Source organism: Bombus vancouverensis, chromosome 4, assembly GCF_051014615.1.
Source record: "Bombus vancouverensis nearcticus chromosome 4, iyBomVanc1_principal, whole genome shotgun sequence".
Taxonomy (NCBI): Eukaryota; Metazoa; Arthropoda; class Insecta; order Hymenoptera; family Apidae; genus Bombus; species Bombus vancouverensis.
Window position 1 is genome coordinate 9,710,194 of NC_134914.1, and position 27,844 is coordinate 9,738,037.

General features: G+C 41.3%; 1 protein-coding gene across 1 annotated transcript; it reads right to left on the reverse strand.

The window, feature by feature from the left end:
* Positions 1–2,789: 2,789 nt before the first annotated feature.
* Positions 2,790–3,350, reverse strand: LOC117156919 (uncharacterized). Its single transcript, XM_033334435.2, has one exon. It carries the CDS (start codon positions 3,348–3,350, stop codon positions 2,790–2,792), a length of 561 nt encoding a protein of 186 aa, XP_033190326.2.
* Positions 3,351–27,844: the final 24,494 nt, after the last annotated feature.

A 27,844-nucleotide genomic window follows, 5' to 3' on the forward strand; every position in this document is an offset into this window, starting at 1 on the left:
TGGTACCGCGGCGTGCACTGATGTTAGAAAGGGCGTGCGTTCACAAGCCAGTCACGAGAGGTTTGCGCGTATGTGAGTTCGTAGCCACCGTTCACCGCCATAATTCGTCGTTATCGCTGAGGAACAAAGTGACGGGTTGTTCTACAGGGCGGAAGTGGCGGTCCTTTCTCTGAATGGCCTTCTGCTGCTTCTCGCCCTTTTACCTTTATTTTTTTTTTCTTTCCCTCCTCTACCTTCCTTCTTCTCTGGGGATTACGCGCAGTCAGACCAATTGGAGCGTAGGCGACGCTAATTGGCATTGAAAAAAGGTGGTGACGATAGCTAAGTACCCGACCAAGGGACGACCCTCTGTAAATACCTGGCCGTTTAACGCTCATGTTCACGCCCACCAACCCTTCGTGCCCTGCTCGCGCGCACTTTCTTCTTCTTCGTGAAGAGAGCGGCTGCTACCGGGTTTCTGAAGGTTTGCATCGACGATCCGCGCGAGTCAGTATGGACCTCAAAGCACGACAGCAGCGAGAAAGTCTCGCGCACAAAACTAGCGAGTAATTAATTAAAACGACCCGGTGGAAGAAGGGCTGCAGTTTCCCGTGCCACGTGAGGTTGACTGCACCAACAGACGCGTTACGCATCGACCGTCACTCGTCGTCCAGTTCAAAGACTTCTGACAAGAAAAATCGTAAATGGGAGGGAAAGATGTGTTTTCCATCTTTAGACACTTAGAGTTTTATAAGATTCACGTGCAATGATCATCTTTCCTGATAACATTTACTTTTAGATATCCATTTCTATATTTCTCTTGACAATTTTTTTATTTTCTAATGAAAATATTCTTTCGATATTTTTTCACTGAATTTATTACTACATTATGGTTGTCTAGATAAGCGTTAAAATGATTAGAAACAACCTTTAATTCTCTATCAATGAAGTATTGCGAATATTTTGAGTAACCGTTCCATCGTCCCCTGGATAAATAATTATACTAGCCAAGTCTAAAATTTAGTTAATTTCAATCATTGTATCTTGTTCGCGATGTGTTATTTTTGAAAACGTAAAATTAGACCAAAGGTATAACGAACTCATTTTATTCGCGCGTCTTTTGTCTCTCGAGATTTTAACAGGAAAATTAAAATATAATTCCATCGTGATGTACAAATAATTACCACGGAAATACGGAGGGGTTCTGAGCGCCGTCAAAGGAATATAAACACCGTGAACGCGAGGGTTGTTTTGTTGCGTGCCGCAATTGCCTACCGGTCTTACGCGAGAGAAACGGTCGAAGCTCTTGGGTCCTTCGTCTGTTACACCCGAACAACGGACCGTAGCGAAAACACGCGGAATTTCTACAACGCCTCAACTAATACCCTCTTTAAGCTCGAGTGGTATAAAACGCTGTAATTAGCGCGAATCAACGGTGACCGGGTTGGAAGGCCTGTCTTTTTATCTCGGCACCCACACCCCTGTATCCTTTCTTCTTCTCGTTCTTTCTCACTGCCTATCCAATCTTTCTTTTTAGTCAGGATTTATACGCATTACCGAGCCATTCGTATTTAATCAGCAAATCTTCCTCCCAAATTTTGTTCTCACTCCTTTCGGCAAAATTTAGGTGTTTATTTAACGTGTTCTCTACTAATCTGATCACTCTTCGTAATATTAGGTTGTGAAATATGTATCTGAACTCGTCCTGTTCTTTATATATTACATCTTATATATATTAACCTTTTCACAACGGGCAACTTCGCCGTGGCACATCCGTTGACCGAGCCGCCGCGCGAAAACAGTGCAAATGTTCTCATTGTTTTCTCCAGCTAATTCCTCGGCTAAACAAAATATGAATTCCTTTCTGGATATTTTCGATCTGGTGCGCTCTTTATATAATATCCACGTGTTTAACGAATCCAAATCGCTGACAAATCCAAAATATTGAAAAAAACTTGAAGGGGCCATCGGAAACTCCCTGCTTTCACACTATATTTGCGTGCCATTTGGTCAACGACGTCCACACCAAACTTTGTTTTATTGTAAAAAGCAATGGTTTCTGGAACACGTTTATAACTATCTTCTATTCGGTGCTTAGGAGGAGGACTTTTACGTTAGGCTTACTTTCATACACAGTAAGCGTGCAGTTTTCTTTATAAGCGTACAGATTTATATTGTGGCGGATCGGTATCAACAGGACGCCGACAGGTCGAGGCATCAACGCGGCGTAACACCTCCCGGACGATCCGCTGGTACCAATCGCCAACACTAAAGGGCTACGACGACAACGAGTCTGTCTAACTCACTAGCGGTCGAATATACGAGCGATTGATACAAATACCGCACCTAGCGAGACTCCCTCTACGTCTAAGGCAGGGACTACCCAGCATAGCCTTACTGACGAGTCCACCGGTAGTCCCGAGACTAAACGCAAAACTCTCTTTTCATCCGCCACAATATAAATTTGAAGAAAACAAAGTCATCTTGTCCTTTTTTCCCCTGAGCATAGAGTTTCATCTTTCCCCACATGAGGGAAATCATCCAAAATATATTTTGTTTGGACGTCAACTGCAAACCAAAACTTAATGCTAAATTTATGAAGCTTATTCGGCATATATTGCGTAAACCTGCATCGGGCTTTCGTTGGAAATAATTGTTCATCTATTGAGATATTTTCATATGACTTATAACAAGCCTGGCTATTACTTATGAATCTGTTCTATATTTCGGATATCAGCGCAAATTTATCTGTTTTTAATCTTTCGGAGGCTTTCAATGATCTCGCTTCATATGCGCTTCATATAGAATTCTTAGAAAACTACGTAACTCATCAACTGTGATTGTCCGTCTTTTTTCAAAGCTCCATACGTCTCGGTTTCAGTGTAATCTTTTATGTGTTCCATTATGTGTCTGTCAATTATCAATTCGAAAGCACTAGTTACACAACCCGACATAATATTTCTCTTAGCATAGCCAGTAAGCCCTGCGATATCCTTGAATATCATAAGAGCGGGCGTCCTACCCCTAGATCCGCCTGCTTTTAGTTTTATCCACTGTATCCCGTCAATTGCAATTTCAATTTCACCCGTTACATTTTGGGATGTGCCTGGAATACTCGTCCTTTCGTCCTCGAAGTTAGAACTAGAAAAAATACGCATCCTTTTCTTGTTATGGCACACTTTCAAGAAGTTTTCCTCTTCACTATCCGAATGTCCTTCCGTCTCTCCACTTTCAGTGTATTCAGAACTTTCACTATCAACTTCGCTTTGGCCTAATTCATAGCGATTTTCTTCGAAGGTATCCTCAGAACAATCTCCATTGATGTCGACAATTATGTTCAATATCTTATTATATCTCCTGGATTTACTCATAATTGCTAAACGTGAAGCCTAATATTGTTCCTTTCAGACTTAATTTGAATAAATCGATTTTTTAAAGAAAAATGCGTATTTTCGTATACCCGTCAATTTGACGGGTGCTCGTAGAAATAGATATATACGAAACGCCCGTAAACCTAGTGATAATAATATGATATAATATAATATAATTGTACGATACTAATAGCTTTTAATAATAATATTGTGTGTGGTATTTTTCGAGACATGGTGTTATACATAGGTCAGTATCGCAAATCTAGCACTGGTATCGCGATTCGCAATCGATTATAATTGACAACACACTTTGGATTTTTAATCATTTTTTTGCGTGCGATAATGACGTTTCGTGTCAACATATTCTTCATTGTGAAAAGAGGACAACATATACATTTCCCTCTTGTTACACCATTTTATTGTTAATAAAAGGCTTAAGGATGTACAATACTCGTTCTATGTAGAATAGGTGGCATCTTACGCAGAGCGACTGTAGTCGCCCGCAGTAGCGAAAGGTTATACTATATTCTATTTTTAGAATATTTTCAACTTTCCAGAACCTTCTATATCGTCCGTATTGAATTAGAAATTTCAGGTAAACTTTAGATTACCTAATCAGTCGTCACAATGGAAATACCTAACGGTACCTAATTATTGGCAAGAACATTTCACGAGACAAAACTTTAATAGTTAATAAAAGTTTGATCCTAAAGCAAGAAGCCAACGATAAGTCAAGAAGTCAACGAATGAAAATGCGTCCGCTTCACACATGAAAAGCGGATTTGCACGAATGTTTATTCCTGAATGTGACGGAGAAAAGATGCTTAGGTACAGGAGAGTTAAAACCAGGGACTAGGTGTTTACGACGGTTAAGAAATTGTTTACTACTTGAAAATCGTCCAGATTTACCATTTCGTTTTACAACGCAAGCAAGTAAAACGAAATAGCCTCATAACCGATGCAATATTTTCATTTTAATTACGGGAACGATGGTAAATGTTCGACTTTTTGTCTTCACATAGTTGTCCCATGGTCGTCACCACCATAAATTTACAAGACATCTTATCGCTTTTTCTGCTTCCTGCCACAGTTGTACACTAATAGTTGTCCTTTCTCCTTTGCTTTGTTCTTCGCGTTAACAGGTTGTATTTCGTGTTGACAGACCATCGATGAATGACAAGGGACATTTTATTTCTCTTTCTCCGACTTAGTTAAACTGTAAAGAGATATTTTTGTAAGTAATAGCATAGGACGATTCAACTATTATGTAGGAAACCTTAGTTACAGATACTTATAAATAACGGTATAATGGAATTATATTATATTGAGAGGTAATGGATTAAATTGTTTGTTCTCTGATTATCTTGTATTAGGGTATCTCCTTCATTTATTTTATTCAAAATTTATAGTTTAATTTTTGTTACGGGTGTGCGCTATATACGTTAGTACATCGAAATTTTGATATATTTAATACTTTTATATATTTAATACTATTTTATATATTTAATACTTCGAAATTTTTATGTTTATCCGAAAATACCTTTATATTTATGTTCATAATGCTTAGATCATTTATTATAAATATTGAAATGTCTTAAGAATGACATATCAATAATACGTCTATTGACATAACACCTTCGTTCAATGGTCTAATAAAAGATAAACAATATAAGGAATATTTCCATAAAAACTTAAGCAAACAACTCATCGGTAATAACTCGAAGATTAAAAATTCATTCAAATGCCCTTAGAATTTTTTCCATTCTTCAAAAACGCGTGTAACTCGCAGATTATTATCCATGACATGAATCGCGTAATCCTGGCTCTTTTATAGCGAACAGTAGCGAACGAATAGAACGACTTAACGGATAAAAGCGATAGGTTCTTCGGTCATCTGGCGGCGAAGCGTTTTCTTTCATCGTTGGAAGACGTTTCCCGAGACAGGCGGTGATACGACTCACGTTAAGATCCATAGGGCACACATCCGGGTATTTGTAGCACGCTGGTGTGCAACATGTAGGCACTTAGATCGTTCCTTTGTCCACCATTGTACGGACCAAACATACGTTTCTTCGAATGTCCATTGTCGCCGCCCATGCCCCCGGTTGGTTATGGACACTTTTCCACGCAGTCATTGTCAAGGCGACTCGTATAGCGGTGGGTGTGCTTTTTAACGGCAGATTTTTGACCCTCGCCCACCCCCTTCTCTTTCGTTTCTCGCCGGCGCTCGAGTTTTGTCTCGGGTGTCGTTGAAACTGATGATATTCCGCATCTTTTGTTGAACGTGTCGACCTGGCAGGTACATGCTCGGTGTCGTCGTTTCCAGACGCATCAACGTGCATGCTGCTCCTTTTTACCATTTTCTTTCGTCGACACTACCGCGAATCGTAAATAGAACTCCTTTGTGTTCGATTTTTACAAGGGAAACTATACTTCCTCGACACAATTGCTGCTTAAGCGTCTTAGATACTCTATACTGTTCTAATTACTAAACCATATAAGGAAATTCGGACGAAGTGTACAAATTATTAGGAACTTTTCGAAAGCTTTATCTTCGCATGAATATACATTATACGATTCGCACAGGGAAATAAGCGTTAAATTATATTTCAAAGTATCATTTACCTGTAAGTTCGCCCTCCGCTTGAAAGATGTAAATTTGCGTGCAGCTTTCGGCTCGTAAATTTCCAGTCGCGTCGTGTTGCACGCGAAGGTTCGCGCCATGCCGATCTTCCGTCCAGCAAGTCTGTGATCCGATGGAATTGTCGAGCGGTCGCGAGTCCCATTAATCACCCTCTTCCGGAATTCGAAACGGCGCAATTTCAAGATTGATGGAACGTCTAACTCTTGAGCGCCGCCCAGTATCGAAAGAGCCAGGCCGCCATTGTGCGTGTAACGGTCGCGTAAAAAAGTCAAAAGAAATTTTCCCTATTTCATATTACCAGCTTTCTTTCTCTCCTATTCGTTCTCTCTTACTCTCGCAGCATCGCGGAGGGGGAGCCGTGAACGAATTGTTTACAACGACGTCAGGTCCTACTCAGGCCGTATTGCTTTCCGTGGGATTGAAGTGCTCGTAAAACAAACCCCCCTTGAAATTAGAGCAGTCCTTGCGGCTCCATAGAGGCGCACACGTACGCGCGTACACGTTCTGCGTGCCCTTCCTCGCGCTCGATACAATGTCTCCCCTCCTCCCCCTCCCCCTCCCCGCCGCCATCCGTGAAACTAACACTGTGCATTACCATCACAATGGCTAGATTAAAAAAGAAGAGGAGTGGATACGCACCCCTGATCCCTTCTAGGGGTAAAACGACGTGTCTGACACGTATGGGCGAACGATGGAAACAGAACGTTTTCAGAAGCGGTCGAACCTTTCAGCAGGGTGCACCGTGCCAATCCTTTCCTCTTTCAGGTGAACTGATTGCGCGCGTAATTCGCCCTTGTTACTAGCTACAACGCTACGAGAACGCTTATCTGTCTTCCTTCGTTTCTCTCGGTACTGCATCGATAGACTTTTGTAAGGAGTATCGATTGATAGCCCTTTGATTAGCTCGAGTCCTTTAAAATACAATCCGGTTAATATATTTGCTTTCGGTTATGGATTCTTTACCCGACGGATCGAGGAATTGGAGAGAAATGTTAATAATTCTAGATGGATGTATAAAAGTTGGTAATTGACACGATACTTTAGATAGAGTACATTAATCCAGTCTACATTGATCATTTTCATGGTTGCAACGTAGGTAAAGGTAATGTTAACCTTTCTTTAGAAGTAGTTTAACAAAGGATAATTTTTTTTAATTCAGGAAAATTCAATCATGCGTTTCTTAGTTATTAGTATGTACGTTATTTAAACTCTGCTGCAAGGATTTCTATTTCTTAGACTCTGCTTCAATTGTAAAATTTGTACTGTGCAGTCACTTTATGACCTGTTGCTACCCTAACGTGTCTGGTATTTAGGGATTGGACCATCTCCTTCCTTGGAATAGCATTTGTTTTTGTTGAGGTTATTCGATGTGTAAACAGAGAAAACACGTGGATAAATTGTAAGGCAGAAAATATATTTAAATAGAAGTGTAATAAGTAAGAATACAATTTGAGCTTGTCCAGGTCCGCACGCCAGCTGTGTTACCCAATAACTGAAAACCCCGAAGCCAACGTCGCCTGTCTACTGTTTATGGCCTGACTTCGTCGCAGTCTTTTGTCTACGAGCTGTCAATGGCTTCAATGCTTGAGAAAACTAAAAAGACCAGATGTAGAGTTTTCTTAGAGGTGGTAACCACTTCAACAGTTTTGCCAAGTATACTCGCCTATTCCTGGTTTCTTGCAAACTGTCCTCAAGTTTTAACGCCACTCGATTGCAGTTAAGTTGTGCTTCGTGACAGTTGAGTGAAACATATTTCTTTTAGAACGATATAATAGCCTTATTATATCCTGTGAAATATCTTTCCAAATACTTACTAACTTACCTCGTAAGTGCTCATCCGAATACGGGCGACGCGGCAGTCAACGTATTAAGAATACGATGTCAACCAGCTAAGCTACCTTTGTACAGAGTGGCAAACAAGTGGAAACCGATATGTTGGATTGGGCATCTTAATCCCCTGATGGAAATTCAGTTGAGAATGTATGGTCCGTAATCTAGTTTATCTTATTCGAGAAATATAGAGCTATATCGCTAATGGTGAAGATCGGTAATATTTATTGTTAGATGTATTTGTAGCGGCGCAGGAGTCAAAGGACCACGCGAATCGAGAGCGATTTATGTTGTTGTTTTGCCTCGAGACACAGCCTTACGTAACACGCTTAATATGCTTCAGTAGAACATGATTAAGTAAACGTTTCTTGTATCGCCTATCTCTGACATTTTACGAATTGTCGTTAAGATTTGTGGCGGCACTCGACAGTAAGCATAGTTACGCCTTACGGTTAGCGCCTTAGGTTACGAACGTTCGGGAACTCGGGTTCAAATCCCGGCGACTGTAGTCTGATCTTTCTTCCAAAAATGAGAAGAAAAGCAGCAGTACCCCAGCAGCGACATCTACACCAGCAGCAGAACCCATCCTCTACACCAGCAGGTAGCATTATCACCACAACAATCACAATTGCTATCTCCACCTCAGATTCGATTGGACTCGGTTGCATTAAGTTGCACTTTGAGACAGCCGGGTAAAAGTTCGCGTGAGCGATCTCTCGAACTGCTACATTCGTATAGATACGATGTTTCGTTTAACGAGATTTCGTTCAGATTGAACAAATTAAATTAAAATTATAAACTTGCTCCAAACAAATTTTTTATTGTCTCGAATCGTTGAACTATAAGTAGATAATCGAATGATAGGAGTAACCATTTTGGTCAATAGTAAAAATACGTGTGCATTATTTTTAAGAGCATGTCATAGAATGTAGCTTGAATATATTATGTCCACAAATCGGATCTAACCTCTTCCACTAGCCGCTTTTCCAACCACGAACAATAAAGAATAGACATGATAATTTGAAGTAAAAGAATTTGTTCGACGAATCTTCAATCTTTTATCCCCTCGAAAATACTCTGAAACTAATTCCAAGTGCAATTCGACGAATTCTGAGGTCGAGGAAGGAAACATGGTTCGATCAATTTGTTCAGAAATGTTGTGACTGCCCGGGACCGTTTTATTTAGGGGAAACGACGAGAGAGAAACGCTTGAATGCCGGGCAGGTTGACCCCACAGTCAACAGTTAACGATTTTCAATGGCGATTGGATGTCAGCATCACTCTCCGCCAATCAGAGAGTGATGCTGACATCCGGACAAACGGACAATGGGAAAGCGCTAAATGCTCACGGTGCGCGTTCAATCCGGTGAATACGAGCGGCGTCTATTGGGGGTTCCACCCCGCTATTACAGTCAATGACGGAACATACGAAACACTATTCATCCGTCGCGTTTGTTCCTTACACAGATCGTGTAAGTATAGTGTAGCCCGGCTGGATGGAGCTCACGGTTTTGCCATGGGGATGCGAATGACGCCTGTCTATGAACTGGAGTAATATTTAATAGCTAAAATAAATATCGATAACAATGCAATGGAGAAAAATAAAAATCGACGAACCTTAAGCTTCGTCTTCTAGTTTTCATCACTACTCAACGTAGTGAGACGTTAAATGTAAATCTCGTCTGAGAAATTCTATTGCGGATTTATTATATCTACATCAATGATTAAAACAAAGAAATTTACACATTCTCCGATGTCCTCATAGTAAAATTATTAATAAAACTATCTGATCTTTCTCTCATAAAAAATTCATTAGAAAATTAAACGAACAGAACGTCCATCAGAAGTTTAATTACCAAAATCAGAGAATTCAAGCGTTCTCAAAAACGTTGTGAATCTCGTTTCCAGTTGTCGCAAAGCTGGCGCTAGGTCCTTCAAGTGAAATCTCCCGGAAATCCCCAAGCAGAGGCAGGAAAGGATTCCTGGGAGATCGCGGTCGCCGCTCGAAATTGTCGTGGTCCTGGGCCAGGGAATCAGCACTGCGTGAAATTCAATTATGTCATTCATTGCTCCTGCTGGCTTTCGTTTCCCCGTCCGTGACCCTAAAAAACCCTCGATGATCCCCATCCATCGGTTCGTCGGATCATCCGCAGATGCGTAACACACGAATGCTCTCGCGTCGACGTCCTTGCGGTTCATCGTCGATCGTTTCACGAACGCGTATCACCTTTCAAAAGGTCACCACGATCACTGTCTCCCCGAATTAGTCCAATCTTCCCTCCGTTCCGCTTCTGCTCACCCATTCTACGACGTTTCGAGTGTCTCTGTTCGCTTCGTCGTAGTTGCCTCCTACCACTAACACGATCGTTTGATTCGAGAAGAGGCGATCCTTGCACGCGCCGCTGCGTCGTGGCGACGTCAAAGAACCCGGTGTACCGTCTGTCTCTTCTTTAGAGAATTTGTTTGATTCCTTAGACCTTAGGCAGAAGGAGCATCCTCGTACGCGACGTTTAATTGACCGATTTTACGGATTATTTCGTCGATGGTGAAGTTAAAAGGTAATGGGATGACTACCGGTTCGATTTGAGTTGGTATTGTGGAGAAGCGTGTGTTGAGAATGGCAGCCTGATTTGGAATAGTTCTTGAATTGAGGGATAGTTTTCTAGTTAGTATTTAAGATTTTATAGGGAAAACTCGTTGTTACAGCGATATAAAAATGGAAAGGTAAGGTATCGAAGTTACGTCTATGATTTGAAGTTTTGCTTAAAAATGTACAATTTATGATTTGCAGCTTTAGGTACACACATACTCTGATGAAGATTGAAAGGTGATAAGATAGCTGCTAGTTCGATTTCTGTCGGAATTCTAGACAAACATGTCGTGGAGAATGGCAGAATTCTGACTTCCATTCTTAGCTATAGATTCTGGTGGATAGAGGAATGATAATACGATGAACGTTTGAATCTTGTCAGAGGAAATTCATTGATAGAACAAAGCGAATGAAAGGAACATCGAGGCTATGTTTATGATTTGAAGTTTTAATTAAAGATACAGTATTACAGTATTCAATGTACGATATTCCCTTGGGTAGTGTATTTGACTTTTTCTAAAACGGTTTACTTGGTGGATTAAGCGTGAACGACAAGGAGGGAAGTCATTGGTAAAACTCTTCGAAAGAGCGAATGGATTGGCAATTAGTCGAAGTGAGTTTGTTTTCCCACGCAATCAGAGACCACGAGGAAGTGTTACTCGTAACGGTACACCATTGATCGCAACAGTATCTGTGAATGGATGACTATTGTGTCATGAATGGACGATAGTTCCGCTTGGGAAGTAGGTGGGTCTGGCCTTGGCGGGTCTGTTGTTCGGTCGTGCGACAGATTCGCACGCTATAATTTGTCACCCTGCTCAACTACCTGATTCTTTCTAAAAGTTCAGTACAATCGACGTCAGTTCCCTCCTAATAACAGTAATTTTCTTGAAACTGATCCAGTCGTGTTAATTAGTAACGTTTTAACATATCCCGTTACGTTTCATTTCGATTATAAATCGTGTTGAAAAGTGTAATTTATCATTATAATGCGCGCATAAGTAGGTATATCTGTACTTTGCCTTTCATGTACTGGTATAATAAAATTAAGAAATTAGTAAAAAGTGGAGTTGATCAGCGTAGTTCCGAGACGTTCGTCTTATGCCACGTTTGTACACGTTGTACACATTAAGTGATTAAAAGGATTCTTACATTATTTAGCTTTTGATCAAAGTAGTTTGCTCCATCGATTCTTGCTATTTGTCGCGTTAAAAACACAGATTTTCAATTTTCTACTCGATCGTAAAAGAGTAACGAACGAAGAAATGTTACGTAACAAGGACGTATCAAGCAACGTCCCCGAAATCAAAACGGTTCTCCAGCGGTCCTTTTCCCCGTGTACGGGGCGTGACGCGATAGACGTCGGCGTCCCGAAATTATGGGGCCATTATCGATACCCTTCCCCGTTACTGCCAGCCTTTTCCTTCCACTTCCCTTTCGATGTAAGGCGCTGCGTGCAGCACCGCGGCGAAGGGTAATTATTCCCTGAGCCGCGACAACCAAGGAAACACATGTTCCGCCGGTGCGAAACCCACCACCACGTGGACCGGCGATATAATAAATCCGGACCCTCGTTGTAACGCAATTTCGTCTCATTGTGCCCGCGTGGCCCGGTTATGAAACTCAATTCTCATTGTGAATTTCGGTTCCGCCGCAGACCCCCTCGTTTTTGGCCTTTCGAGTTTCCAAAGGTAACCCATTGGCTTCGCTGGAACGTAGGAAAAAGGAACGCCAAAGGAAAGAGGGAAAAGAGAAAAAAAAGCAAAGAAGAACCAGAAGGGAAAAGAGGGATGAAACCAGTTTCTCGGTGGTATCTCTGGTAGGAGCGCCCTGGCTTCTCTATCGTAATCTCCATCCCTCTCGAGCTTATCGTTTTCACCCTTTAGCCTGTCTCTCTCGTTTTCTCAGGGAGAACGCATCACTTTGTTTCGGTGAATATAACGTGGAGCACCGCAACTTCGGACCCCAACGACAGGGCTTCTGGCCATGAATATTCCTCGGTTGCAGAGCACGAGGACATCTCGGGGTGACCAGGGACAGAGGGCTATGAATGTCATTCGCAAACGTTAATCGACGAAATACAAAACCCATTAGACGCCACCGAGGCCCGACCACGGTTTAAGTGAAGCTCACGCCCATGTCATTTTCGCTATTGTCCAGGTTGCACAATTAGAGGCGACTTGACTTCACGCTTTCCACTGATTGGTACCCATTGTCGGAGACAGAGGATCGTAGCCTGAACAACCTGGATGATCGTCGATCTTGCGATAAAGTCACCACAATGTATTTCCGTGTCTTTTTTGCTTTCTTCTCTTAGGGGCAACTCGCTCTCTTTAATTCTGTGGCTAGTTTTTATGTTTATGCAAAAATTAAATATCATTCACGATTCTATGGTTACTGTAAATGGAATTTTATTCGTAGATTCTTTTAGCGCACAATGGCTTGTCACTCAACCAGTTATTTAAAGTTAGAATTGATATATAATCTTACCACCTCTCTACTTGTTAATATCTAAAAATAGGAATTAATTTCTATTTTTTTAATATGCCGTAGAATCAAACAAAGCCACGTTGATCGATAAAGGTAGTATTTCTACTAAATAGGACATAATTCCCGTTGAATTTATATTTAATGTTTCCATATTTAATATTACTCTACTAGTAAGTATTACTCAAACGTGAATAGATGGACTCCTTGCTACTCCTGTAACAATTCTCCCCACCTCTCCGATTATATCAACTGACATATCCTACCATATGTCATGATGTACATGACACGCCAGCAATTGATCTAACCACGCTACAAATTTAATAAAATCTTAAATCGCTACGAATTAATATTACTTTCATAATTCCACGTCGTTTGCGGCATTACGTAATCACATGGTGTAGGGGAAGTGGCAGCATGTCATATTGTCTGCCGACACCTCGGAGACGGTTCAACAAAACGGTCTCGCGCGCCGTGAAACTTTTATTCCGGCGAAATGGATGATGGCCGTGGAGCTTCGCACCGGGTGGCTCGCCCCTGTACCGCTGCTGCTGCTGCTGCTGTTCGCCGCTGAAAAGATCCTATCTAACACGAGGTGGGCGTATGATGCTTCCCGACAGAACAGGCTCTATCTCCCTAAGAGAGGAAGAAAGAGAAAGGTGCACGGAAGGAGCTTTTACCGAATACAAATATGTATATGCCACCTGTGTGAAATAAGGGCTTCGAGAGGCCCCTCTTCGAGAGCTAGATCAAGGAACGAATGGTGTCTCCGAGTTGAGCAATAGATACGACGTAAAACTCGTTTGAAATAGTAGGTATTCTCTTGTTGCTGCATGCTAGGTTCACAGTTTCGTGATTTGTCGAGAAGACGGAGGCGGCTAGGTAGTTTGAAACGTTTATAATTTACAATAATATTCAACATTCTGCCTTTATACCGATCTTCCTCGCTTGCTTTAAGGAACTAGATTTCCAAGCGTTTGTTCTGTTTAAATTATCTATTTAAGCGGTTCTATATCACATTTACGAAGGAAAGATGGATTACAGAAAAAAATAGATATTAAAGGAATTACACAGAATCTGGACAATGATAATGACACAAATATATGTAAATATAGTTGCTAAAAGGATCGTACAAATTCCGAATTTGCGACATTTATCTTCGTATCTTTTATCCATCCTTTTCTGCATCTACTTTTGCTGAAAAAGGTCAAGGAAGAGGCTGGCAAAGATTTTAAAGCACATTTAAATCAACATCGGGACATTCTTACGTCTTCCAACGCGAGATAGTTAAATGACGCGAAGGTATATACGCAAACGTTTGATTTCCTCGTCCAGTGAGGCGCTTCCTCGGCTAAAACGAAGGTGTGTCCTTGGCGGTGAATCGCTCACCACCGGTCATTTTAGCATTTTAAAAGCATTCCAGAGGCTGTTGATTTTTTCGCGAGCCGTTCTTCGATCGGTCGATGGAAATCTAGTGGCGCGGTCCCAACGCGAGCCCCTTATCCTACGATCTCGAGAGATGTCTAAAGTGCAACTCTCGCGCCTACTATTTCGACGATGAAACAGATTTAATAATAAAAGGGGACGTGGGGCGATCGATTTCGCGCCCACACTCGATGATCTGCCGCTCGATGAAAGTCCCTTCGATGCACCACAATTCCATCCTTCTGTCATTTTTATTTTTCTCTTCTCCCCCTGTAAGGAAGACCGCACGGAAAATGGCTGGCGCGTAATGTTAAAATAAATTCTGCCAAAAATCATGTCTGATTTCCATACAAAGAGTTCTGTGATCCTTTATGACCGGGACTTGTATTTTCTCGTTAGATCCTGCACGCTGTTTCTGATATTGAAATTGTTTATGGTTTGATGCCGTGTCGCTAAACAGTTTGCGGTTGTGTTCTTTATATTTTTACTGAATTTCTACTTGCCAAGCTGAAGAATTCATCCCTTGCGAGATGTTTGATTTTTCTTGCGATTAGAAAGACACGGTCGACACGGAAAACGAGAACACGGCGATAATTAATTCCTTTATCAATTTTTATATATCCCTCGATACACATAACTATCTACTATTCTCCATCAAACCCTTTCTACGGTATCATTGCATTGGGAAAGAATTCGATTTAAAATTTTTACCGTGCACGATCATTCTTCCTTCCTCGATATGTCAAAAATTTCCACCGAAAAGCTCGAGATCAATCGCCCGTAATCAAAGCACCGTGTAGCCGCGACATTTTTAAAGATCGACCCATAAAGAAAATACTGGTCTCTGGTGCTATTTAATTTGCAAATTTCACCGGGGACGCGGCAATAATTAATCCCTTTCCCTTTCACCCGCGCCCGTGTGCTCGTGCACAGCTTTTCCCTTTATTATTGCGCGCTGAAAGTACGACGAGTAGAGCGCGGCTCGAGCCGGCATTCGTGTGCACGTGTGCGCACCTGAAATGCATCTAACTAGACGCGTTGCACCGTGGTGCATACAAGAAGGAGGGGTGCACCTACTTGTTCCGCGGCGGCGGTGCATGAGGTACACGCTCTCTCGCGGTATAATATATAATGAACATATCAGATGGCCGCCAGCGATGTCTGGGATTACATATTTGGATCCTATGTTAATGCCGAGTCGCGCTGCTATACATCACGGTGCTGTTATTGTGATTCAAAGATTGAATGGTTAAGGTACGAAGCCACGATTCTACGAGGCAACGCTACACGGCCAAGCAGTACGAGAGAGACGGAGAGAGAGAGTGAGTGAGAGAGAGAGAGAGAGACAGAACAGAAGGGCAAAGGGAGGAGGCGAGAGAAAGGGAGAGAATGAGGGAACGGATCGATGCGCTCTCGCACTTGGAGATAATATTGCAAAATGCAGCCGCAGGATGCGACATCACGTCGGGATGAACCGATAGAATCGCGAGCCGATAGCCGACGTTTGAGATCGGGAATTTTCTAAAATTTCGTTTTGCTCCCCACCGTGTCGGAAATCAGTGCATCTACTCGGATCAAATCGGTCGCGAGCTCGCATCTATACAGTCAGATAGAAATTGAAGGGAAATTTATCTTTACTATCCGTGTAATATAAGGTAGCAACGATGGTATTGAGGTCTGTTCGTCCGACGATGGATCAGATGGTTGGTACATACTGTATCACTTGATTGCTTTCGACGTGGGGCTTGTGTTTTTACGGTCTGATAATAGAAGTCCATTGGTATTTAACTTCCTAGCCGAGTCATCAGAATCTTCTACGATCATGGAATTACAAAACTGATGAAGACAAATTAATTCTGGTTAGATCAGTTAGATATAATGAAATATAATTCAGAAATGAAATAGCGTAACATGTACGATCTTGTCTACCTAGATGAACAGGTTTAAAGAAATAGCAATGGTACCAAAACCGTGATCTTCTAAGTAACAAAAAAACAGGCAACATGATCTCGTTGGACGACCTAATGTCTATCAAACTTTCGATTTCATCTTGACTAATGGAACATTCGAGTCTTGATTTCAATCTGAACTCTACCAACGATCAACCCAGGCTTTTATGTACCCGTACTCGAATGCCTGAATAAAGATACTCGTCTCAAATAATAATCGGAAAGAAAATCGTAGCACAGAGATACGCTCATTTGTTACACCTTACTGATGGTCCACGAAGAATCTCTGCCGCGAAAACTGGTTACCATACCTGTGTAACTGTCTTCAGGCCTGTCGAGGCTTCTTTCGATTATTCTCTTCGTCGTGCATATACACGCGAACGCTGACATTTCTCGTGTGCGAGCATATATCAATCGTGTTTGACAAGAAAGGAGAAGCACACACCGTCACGAACGATGCGTTCACGTTCTAATGTTCATTAATTGTCCGTGCAGACAACGTAATTATTTTGTCAATCACCCACGAGGAAAAATGATGATCGGGACTCTGTGTCAATTGTCTTCTCGTTATTCTCGCTTGCACAACGGCCACGCCGACCCAGTGGTAGTCCTCGATCACCGTTCTTTATATTCGCACGGCTTATTAGTCGGGTCACGCGGGGTCGTATCCATCAAACACCATCAGCTTCTATTGTTTCGTTTCACCTGTGAAACGCGATAGACTTCATTCATTTTTTTTCCGTGCAATCCTCGTCACGCGTTCCTGTATAGACGACTGGTTCGTGCTTCGTCCTGCTCGATGAAGTTTTCATTAGAAATAGTTTCAAGTATATTAATTGATAACTTGGATCTGATTGTTTGGTAAAATTTGTTATCCTAAGCTATGGTATTCCTATGATTTTTTGAGGTAAATACTTTTCTAACTACTTGCATAATACTGTCCTTATAACAGTATGCTGAATATGCTTTGTGCGTGAATTTATTTGGACTCGACGTTAAACGAAGCTTGCTTTCATTTCACGAAGACAATGGTTGATTTATCTGCACCTGTGATATCTAATCCTGCTTTTCGTTTGTTAGACTTTATTTTTTATTGTAATCTGTAGTACTTGTACGACTGTCTACGATGATTATTTCTTACGCCACTTCATAATACCGTCCTCGTCCTTTCGCTGTACTCATCTCGATCACTCCTCCCGTTAACGTTAGTCTTCCAAATATAATCGCAAGTAATCCACGAGTTATCCAAATAAAAATCAATTCCTTCCAGAAAAACAGTGTCTATTCACTCAGAGAGAAGCTTCGATAATAATATACAGACGATGTACAACGCGAGACGCGCGGTCAAGCACCATCAACATGTTCATTCGGCGAAAATAAAATTAATGATCCTCTCGTCAGTCTTTGAGCAAGAGGAGGCGAAGGGACGAAAACTCTCGACTGGTCAATTCCGCGGCGGGGAATCGGTGGCGTATCCCGGCAGCCGATTTTTCGTAGCCACGTCGAAAAAGAGAATTCAATTACTCGTCGAATCGGTTGGTCGTAACAGAAATGACGTGCCATTCGGCACAAAGGCTCACCTGCCAAGGTGCATAATACTGGAACAATCCCGTGGGCGTCCGGCCGAGTAATGCTCGCTGCCGTTGTTGTTGTTGCTCTTTTTTCTCGTTTCTTCCTCGGAGGCTGGCCGCCGGTCGCTTTTCTTTTTCTCGGCTCGGCCGCAGCTCGCTCGGCCCACCCGTGGCGAGTCGATCACCGTGTAGCTCGTTCGCCCGACGATTTCGTTGCATTTCTAAGCGACTTCGTTGCCCCAGCCCCGGGACAACCACGCTTTCCATCGCGAGTAATCGCCTCGCGAACCAGCACGAGCTAGCGTAAAGGTGGTAAGGTTGGATCGATGGTTTAGCAACCCGCCGAGAGGTTTTCTATAACAGATCTCTAGTTTCCTGGTTCCTTTTAATTTAACATTCCTATAGATCTCTAGGATGTGAAAAGATTTTTTCGTTATTTGGTTCCAGTTTATTTGATATCGATTAGTTTCCTAGTTCCCTAAGCCTTCTCACTCATTCAATTCTGGCTCTGTAATTTAGCGATTTCATTATCTCTGAGATCTACGATTTAACTTGATAACTTCACGATTAGCTTAACTTCTCGTTCTAGGTCTTTCTGGACTCATCGTCATAATTGGTATTTTTATCTTTTCTCACTGAGCCCAAAGTAGTATAGTTTCTCATTCTTTCGTCATTCCATTAAAGACTAACATGCTGTACAAAGCACAAGATTTAATTTGAAGCTTAGGTGACTCATATATATAACTCTACTTTACTATATTGCAGCAGTTGAATTTTCTTATTCATAGTTTATCGAACATGCTAAATAGAAGCAAAGAAAATTACACAGGCGGGTAAGTAGCCAGCCGATCTGCATCCGTAGCACGCAAACGATTAACATTTAACGAATATATCTTTTCGAGGCCCCCGCATCCAACACTGGCCAGACAATGGCAACGAAATGTCGGACAAAAGGCGTCGGCGGACAATACAGTCCGGTCGACGGTGAATCGATGTAATTTCGAACGTATCGGCAGGAAGTGACTGCGCGCAAATCATTCCGAAAACAAAAATATAGTCCGCGTTCTACACGCAGCCAGTGCCAGAAGAAAAAACAGCCGGTGCTTCTGGCTTCTCTTTTAATTCACACATTGTGGGCCACGTTTGCCCATTACAAAGACGTTCCCACGAGCGGCCAATGAGTTGGCAGATATAACAAAAACATTGGCTCCGACACTATGCTCCTTTCGTTCTTTCCTTTCTTTAATCTCGGCCTTCACCGAATACTCTCGGCCTCCGAATTTACGCTTATTGATGTCGGTAGCGTTGTTGCTTTTCTAGCTTTAGAAAGCGAAATAACCGCGTTGCCTCGATATCGAATAGAATCAACGAGTTGAAATGGTAAATGATGTAAGTGGCCGAAGCGGAGATTTCCAACAGGAAAGAAAGGTATTTCGTTAATTTCGATACTTTCGTCATTTATCATAATTTGAACGCTATAGACTTTGAATGTGTATCAGTTTTACAGATTTTCACATTTTTAATAGATTCTCCAGAATAATAAATACTCGTGATTACGTTATTTTATTACAGTATACCGCGTTAAATTTACATTCATAAAATTCTACTAATCGTTTTTTATTTTCTATTTTTCTTTTTCTTCACTTATATCGTTTATCATTTCAACTTCGTAATTCGCATGATCCAATCTTTTACAATGTTTCTAGACATTTTTTTTATTATATATTTGATGGATTATTCTGCAATTGCTATTAAATGTTTCAACACAGGATAAGAGAAGATAACGAATTCATTCTTGAATCTTTTAGTTTGAATACTTAAGATTGATTTCGTTCGATATCGTTGATTGAAAAACGATGCGGAAGGAAGCGATTATTCACCTTTAGTAGAACTGTGCCGGCAACAGGGACGTCCGGTAATCGATTTCAATCGAAAACGCTGCAACGACGCGGTTTTGTCTCTAGTGTCCCGTGAACAATCGCACGGCCTCGACCCACCTCATCCGTTCGGTTTTATTAGGTGTGGAATTCCGCGAGCACGAGCCACAACGAACCGTTCCCTCGCCGATCTTCACAATTTCTACGTTTACCAGAATCAACTGCATCGTTTAACCAATCTAGAATCATTACGATGCTTTACATACTACGTATACTTATTCTTATATCGCGTAATACAGTTAAAAGAATAGAAACGATGAATTATATACATTTAACTTTATTTAAGATATCTTGGATTTTAATTAATCATGGTTTTAACTAGTCTGTTCAATTATTTTCTTAAACCATTCAATGTAATTTTATAATTTTTATAATTTTAATACTAGCACTACTAGTGCAATTATGCCACAGAGAAAGTATATTATCTACACTTTCAACAAACACTAACTTGATCTCTAGTTACGAATACACATTTCTTGGGCGAGTTTCTTTTTTACTCGGTAAATTGTAACACAATTTAATTTACGCGCACAAAGAATATATTTTCCTAGAAGTTTAAAAAGTAACAAGCGTACACAGTAACTTATTCGGCGATGTTGAAAGGCGCCAGTGTTGTATGAGATAAGGATAAAAATACATTACGTTGTGCTAATCATCATATTTTTTCTTTTATACCGGCAAATTTTATTTACGCGATTTTCATTCACGTAAAACGAATCCACGTGGAAACTCCGCGTAAATTAAGTGGCGGTTGTACACTGTTCCTGATAAAAAGGCAAAATCCTAATTAATCACATTTGCCTTTTCTACTCACTGAATCCACAAATAAAAAGTCGATCGCGCAACAAGCGATTCGTACGATCAAAAACGTCACCTGCACACCGATCACATCATATGTCGTGGCAAAGTATCGCGCCCTTTCACTTTTGTCCGCTTCCAAAATGCTACATAATCTCGGCCATTGGTGGGAGTCAAAATAACGTTTTCAAACCGCGGTCACGTTTTTAAGCCGAGTCGACCACCGGTCGAATAGAATGAAAGATAGCCGCGCGCCTACTATTCTGGGAAAGCCGAGGAATTCGGCCCGTTCCGAGAATCTTTATGGGACCCCATACCGTAGGGCCCATGGGGCGCTAGCATTGTTCGATGGTGCCAAACAGTCTGGTCAGGCGGACTTTCGCCGCGTGTGCACCGGCTCGCCTCCGCTCCTGCATCGTTTCCAGCCTCACGGTGAATGATTTCACCGTTTCCGGAATTTTAAATTGACCGTATTATTTCGTTATTTATGGAGATTAACGCTTGGTCACTTTTATCATTTTTACATGGGAATGTATTGTTCGAGAACGCGGGTAATTTATTTTTTTTAGACGTAGGAGTGAGGAATATGGTTATATATTCTCGTCGAAATCAGAAAGCTGTGATTTACGGACCCCGCTCCTACTAAAATTAAATGGCGAAGACTTCTTCGAGATTGCGAAGGTTGAAAGCGAAATTTCGCGTTCTTCTGAATTTCTATCAATATTATCAAATTCTATTAAAATATAATAGTTAAGAAACGCAAGTGGCTATCAAATATTAAAAGGAGATATTAATCCTGATAATCAACTTAATTTTCAACGACGATCCATTTTCATTGTAAAATCATCATCGTTGAAACTTTCTAAAATCGCTATAATATTCTAAAGTAATTCGATTTACGATCTTCTTTGTTTTTTATTATAAAAATGTTTGCCAAAGTAGATTGCCAAAATAACCATAACTCGCTAAAAGAATTTAATTTCCAATTTTTTCAATTCATGCTTTATAATTTTCCAAAGTGATCGTAATTCTTCAAAATAAGTTTCCGAGTTTCTCAATTTATCGATGACATTGCGTTCGTCGTCGAGCAATTCCTATGCTCCGAATCTTCGAATTTCAACTTTCAACACTAGAGGTTCCGTCTTTACGAAGCTCATGCACGTGTTTCCTCGAGGAAATAGCTCGCTCTCTTTTCTTCGGCGAGTGTTTCCTATCACGTGTGTGCGTGGGTATCGTGAATCACGTGTCACAGTCGATCTCGAATCCATTCGTCGTTTCTAACAATAGCACGATGCTAGTTGATGTTCACTACATAAACGGTGACTGGTCTCTTCGAAGAACGCTAATATGACTCGGTTTCATCGTCGTTTGCTATTCTTCGTTGCACGGTGTCTTCGTTCAAAACGGGCTGCTCGTAAATTTCGATGGAAACCCAGAAGAATGGGGGAGGCTTCCAAGAAGCGCAATTTCGTATAAACACCCGTTATTTACGAGCAATCTTCTTATATTTCTTTCTTCTCGCACGTCGCATCGAAGACACGCTGGATGGAAAGGTGGACTGAAAGACCGGCTAATTTGCGTCCCATCTTCTCACGTTTGTGGTCTCGTTAGATTGAACTGCGGTTATGGAAAGTTGGACAATTTTCACACGTGGAACGCTGTTTAAAGGTAAAACTAAAATTTGATTTATGATATTATCAGAGACGCAAAATGAAACGACACTGTATGATAAAACTATAGAATTGGAGAAATCTTTAATCGTATAAATGTTCTAACGATTGCTTTGCTTTGAATATTTTATACTTACATTACTGCACATTAATTTTAATAAATACACAAACATTCGCGATGTAAGTGTATTATATGGCCGACAAGTATTTGAAAAACTGTTATTTAAAAATTCGTCTTCCATTTAGTACAGTTGAAATATTATAATTAATATGAGAAGTAAGGGTTGGAGGAACAATCTACGAGTTGTAAAATATTGCTAATTCAATTCATATTAAATCATTCTTTATTCTAATATCGTACTACGTATCTAGTCACAAGATGCAGCAGAAATATTCCTTCTCATTGTCGCGTACTTTCGCCATTGTTTCTTGAACGTGACCAACAGCCCCATAACACGAACGTCGAAACAGAAAAGGTCGATCGACTTGGGATTAAAACCGGGCACAGAAAAATGTTATTAAGATCTTGATCTGAGACGCGAATAGAGTAGAACAAACTCGACTCCTCGTACAATGGCCGAGTTCCTCGGAGAGCCAGGACCGTACAAATGGACAAAGCTGTTCTCGATTTCTATTAACCGAGCCGGAGCGCCTGCTACCACTCGACTTCTCGATCTTACGTTCCTCCTCTCTCCCTCCTCCTCGCCGAATAATGAAATAACGTGCAATATGCTCGATTTCACAGAGCCTTCTCGCGAGTCATTAACGTATTCGGCGCCCTTCTATTTAAATGATATAACAATACCCTTATTTACCGGGACAATGGAGCATACACGTGAAATTTGGCCAGTGAGAAAGGAATAAAGGAAAAGAGCTTCAACGATACTGATCTTTTCGCAGACCTCTTTCATTTTATTCTCACTGCCATAGTAATCAGTGACGAAAGAATCGTAAGAAATAGGTGGTATGATTCGTGGTTTGATAAAATCGTTCTTGAAATTATTCGCTCGTTATTGGAACCCGGTCGACGAATAGAAGCGACGATAAAGCCATTGTAGCTTCACTAGCATCGACTCTACCAGTGTCGGATGAAAGCCTGCTAATTGCATAATGTAGGTCTCGCGAACAAAGTTCACTTTGTACCTTTCAACACCTCAAAACGCTGACTCCTTGACAATCAATATTTCTAAATCTGTGAACAAAACTCATCTCACGGATCTTGTTAACGTTAGACCAACTTCGGTTTCGAAGGAAGGAGACAGGATGCAGATTAATTATTTACCACGAAATTCTATTAACAATTTTGCGTATTTGTAGTATCTATTATATAAAACTTATAACTCACTTTTATATATTGGAAGCTTCGATTTTATGGCTCATCGTTGAACTGCTGACGATGATAAAAATTGATTTCAACGAAGTGACGCGAATACCTACGTAACGCGCATGACCCTAGCTGTGCCTAGATCGGTTGGTCATCCTACTTAAGCTTTTGTCAAAAATCGTAAACTTTAGTTACTCGGATTTTACAGTCTCGTTATGTATGTGCACATCGTTTCCATCTGTTATACGTGTATTGTACGCGTTATATATGTAAAGGGGTTTAATCAACTTGCTTCCAACCAACCAACAACCGCCCCCTCGTGTCGGAGCTCACGAAGCTACGTACAACGAAAGGAATAAAAAAAGATCGTAGATGGAACAGCGAGTCTTATCGGGAATCGAAGCGATCGAGCCGAGGATAATTCGCACGGCTGAACAAAAGCTCGCGATATTCGAGCGTGGCATAGGTGAGCGTAATTATATCCTTTGAAATCGGGTACAATGGATCCGGGGGCAGTCATTGAAAGTCGAGTACCTGTGCCTCTTGTGAAGTTCCACCGGTGCGGCCGCTTCTGTGTAAGGCGGCTTCAGGCCAGCCAGCCAGGAAAATAGAGACAGAACGAAACAGACGGGGGTGAAAAAGGGGGTAAGAGAGGGCGCGTTTAATGCGTAATTAAATTCTGTTCGACACGGGTTCGCGTAGAATCGAGGATCTTCGTTTTGTTTCCTTCGCGATCGCGGCGTATCGTCGCGCGCGTGTACGCGCCAAGTGTTACTTCTCGTTTTTTGGCGAATGATCGCCGGCTCTTTGGTGAAAAATAGACGGAACAGGGGATGGAACGTAGATCGATCCGGCATCAAGTGAAGTTTTCACGAGCGAACGACCATTCTCGCCTGTCTTCGCTCCGATCGTTCGAGTTTTAATTAAAAGCGTGACTTCAAAATTTTTAATTAACATCACGGCAAGAAACGCGCCCCTGTAGAATCAGATTTTTATAGACGTTTATTTGGCAAGTCGAAAATTGCTTTACCTTCGCGCCAGAATGGCGATGCAAATTGTTGGACTGATTCTTGTGATTAATTAAATTCTACTCGCGCATTACTGTGGTAGTTTATGGTTAAAGGATAATTTTATAGTATCGTCGAGATAGGCAGTTTTTAAAGATAAAAATTCGAGATCAAATATGGTAGATACTTATAATAAATCTTAAAGTTAAGATAAATAATCTGTGGAAGACACAATGTTTATGTTGAAATAATATTAGGTGATATTTATTAAACAAAATTACAGAACCAAATGTATTTAAAATATAAGTGATTGTTGACAGTTGGCTAGTTACTCTCAAATTGACTGTACGTAGTGACCCATGGTCCCTTAAAAGATTTTCAACCCCACTCTCTATACAGTAGTGAGTATGACCTGTGTAAGTGTCCTGTTCAAATGCCTGTGTAGGTGTCTGTATAAGATTAATATCGTTGTATTCCAACAAACATTCGTCGTTCCAGTTAATTAAAGAATATTATCTCGATATAACATACCGTATAATTTGGTAGCTTCTGCGTATATCATCGTTTTAATGCACCTTGTTGCGATGAAAAAATTGGTTTGCAAAATAGTCAACGATGGAAAGTCTACAACGAGCACTATTCTATGTTCCATGCAAATTCCGACGGAGAAGAAAACACAAGAAAACGATCAATCGCGGTAATACCGGCAGCAAGATAGCTCAGAATGCCCTCGAAAATTACCTAACAAGGTTCCACGTCTCGTTGCTTACTTAAGATACACAGGCTGCAGTTTACATCCGTCATGTTTGTGAACATCCTGTTTACAGGAGCTCCTCCATACGGATCGTATACGTTCTTTTGTTGCGAATAAATTATTATTTGCCCTGAATATTCCGCAGAAAGGAAAGGGAGAAGACAGCCACAGATAGGCAGGGACCTAGAATACCTTACACAGTAATGTTTGCGTGCATTCTTTACGCTCAATTGAGCGGGCATAAGTTTTCGAGAGAGCCACCGCTCTGCAACACACAGGATGAATCCGATGGAACAAGGGATGGAATATCTGTACGAGGCGAGGCCAACATCTGTCGGCCCTCACAAATCATTCCACTGTCCTTTACAGATCGCAAACTAGGCACGAGCATGGGGTGACCGCCGATTATTTTCAACTAAAAACTCGTCGGATCGGTCAAGCAGGCCTCGTGATCGTGTCCCTCGACACAGAGACAGTTCTTCTCTCTTTCATCATTCGCTCTCTGTATCTCTTTGTCTCCTCGCGTGTGACCGGTAGGCACGCCGGCCATTAAGTTCGCAAAGTGAGCGCCGTAATAAACGAGGATTCTTTTAATAGGAGTATAAGTGTCGGCTCGAGGGCGCGAACGAGTTCTGTGAAGAAGACTCTACCACAGGACGAGTTCAACCACCGGGAAATCTGGTAGTAATGAATTTCCAAACAGACTACGGTGTCTACGGTGGTCGTTATACACTGTGTTTCGTAGCTACAAAACCACCCTAAAATGTTTCATTCTTATACAAGTAGGAGGTAAACGATACAACACGACAACACGATATTCAAACATGACATATCTCGTTCCTCATGCACATTCTTTTACATCGACCACAACGTGATAAATATTGGGAAGTTCTGGATAGTTTCATAGGTAAGAAACGAAGAGTATAATGACGTTGTTTAGGCTGGCTGGCTGAGTAAAGAGACCCATCCAGCTTTCTTAGAAACGAAGATATCCTGAGTAAACAGCTCGGCCGATTGGCTATGAGGCAGCTTGTCTTCGTGCTTAGAAGTCTTCGACGATTTTTGCGACTAGAGGAAAAGTGATCCATCGTCGGAGTGTGGCAATTTTGTCAGGACGTGAGAGAAGAGATTTTACTTTCTTATAAATATTACTTTGTTATAAATTTGTCACTCCATTCGCATCATATATTTGATATTATGTAATATGTAAAATGTTAAACAACGTAGAGCAAATACAACGAATCGATATCCTAGTCACTTATGGTGGACGGTATACATTCGTAGAAGCTAATATCGTTCTAAAATGATTCACAAACAAAACTGATAAATCAGAGACATTCGTATTCATCGAAACACCTCGCTCTATAATACCAATAATATACCATCCTTTGAGATAACATCGATATAAAATATGAAAAGATAATATCTTGAGAGATAGGATCAGGTATACACGATGGACCGGGTGCTGGATCATTCGAATTCCCAAAGTCCCAGCGCCGCTTCTCGACGCTAGAACCTGTCGTCCCCTTGGAGGCAATAGATTCGAGCAGAAGGTCAACATAATCCTCGTACAAATCTGAAGGCTTGTCAAGGGGTTGTTCGTTGAACGTTCGTAGAAGAACGCGAATGGATAGGGTAGTAGCGTGGAAAGAGAAAAAATAAACTAGAATCGCGGGAAGATGAGCGCAAGGGAAAATAGAGTGAGGTAAAATATAGAGGTGAAAGGAGGGAGAGGAATTGAAGAGGACCATCGTCCAGGCGATGCTGATAAACAACGTCCGTGGTTTAAAGAGAACCTGATCCGGACAGCGGTCGTTCATTGTCCTGGCGCGGGCTGCACGATGTATTTGGACAGTCAGTTGTTAACGGCAATGAAATCCGCCATTGTGGCACCATTCGCCAGGGACAATTGCCCATTATGGCAGTGACTACCTTCCGTGCTTCGTGTACCATAATTACATTACGCGAGTTGCGCCACTGGCCCCTGTGTGTTAACCTATTGTTGCCACGGATGCGTTCATGGGTGTGCCGCCAGTTTCGATCCCGTGTCTTCGTTGGCTTAATCGATAGGCGGCAGTGGATACATATATGCGTCTCTTTCCACGGAATGCCGAAGATTCGAGATGCTCCATTAAATTTAGGTTAAGTTGAAATGTCGAGAGAAATTTCCTTGGGTTGGGTTTCTTCCTGAGAAATTTAGCGAGGACTGTTTCGAAAGTTGGGTTCTGTTTGTACAATAGCTTTTACTGCGGCAATTTATGCCGAACGTGATACTAAAAGGAAGACAATTTTTTTTAATTTGGGTTCTTTTTACGAGTGAAAGTTTGTACGTCGAAAGTTAGGTAGTAGGATACTCGGTTTAGTATGGTATTACATAATATTCGTTGAAAAGTACTACTTCCTGAAAATTCCTCCAGATATTTCCCTAGTGAAAGTTAATAGTATTAAAATTAATTCCTAAAACAACAAGCCTGAAACAATGCACACAGAAGCTCCTAACAGAACGTC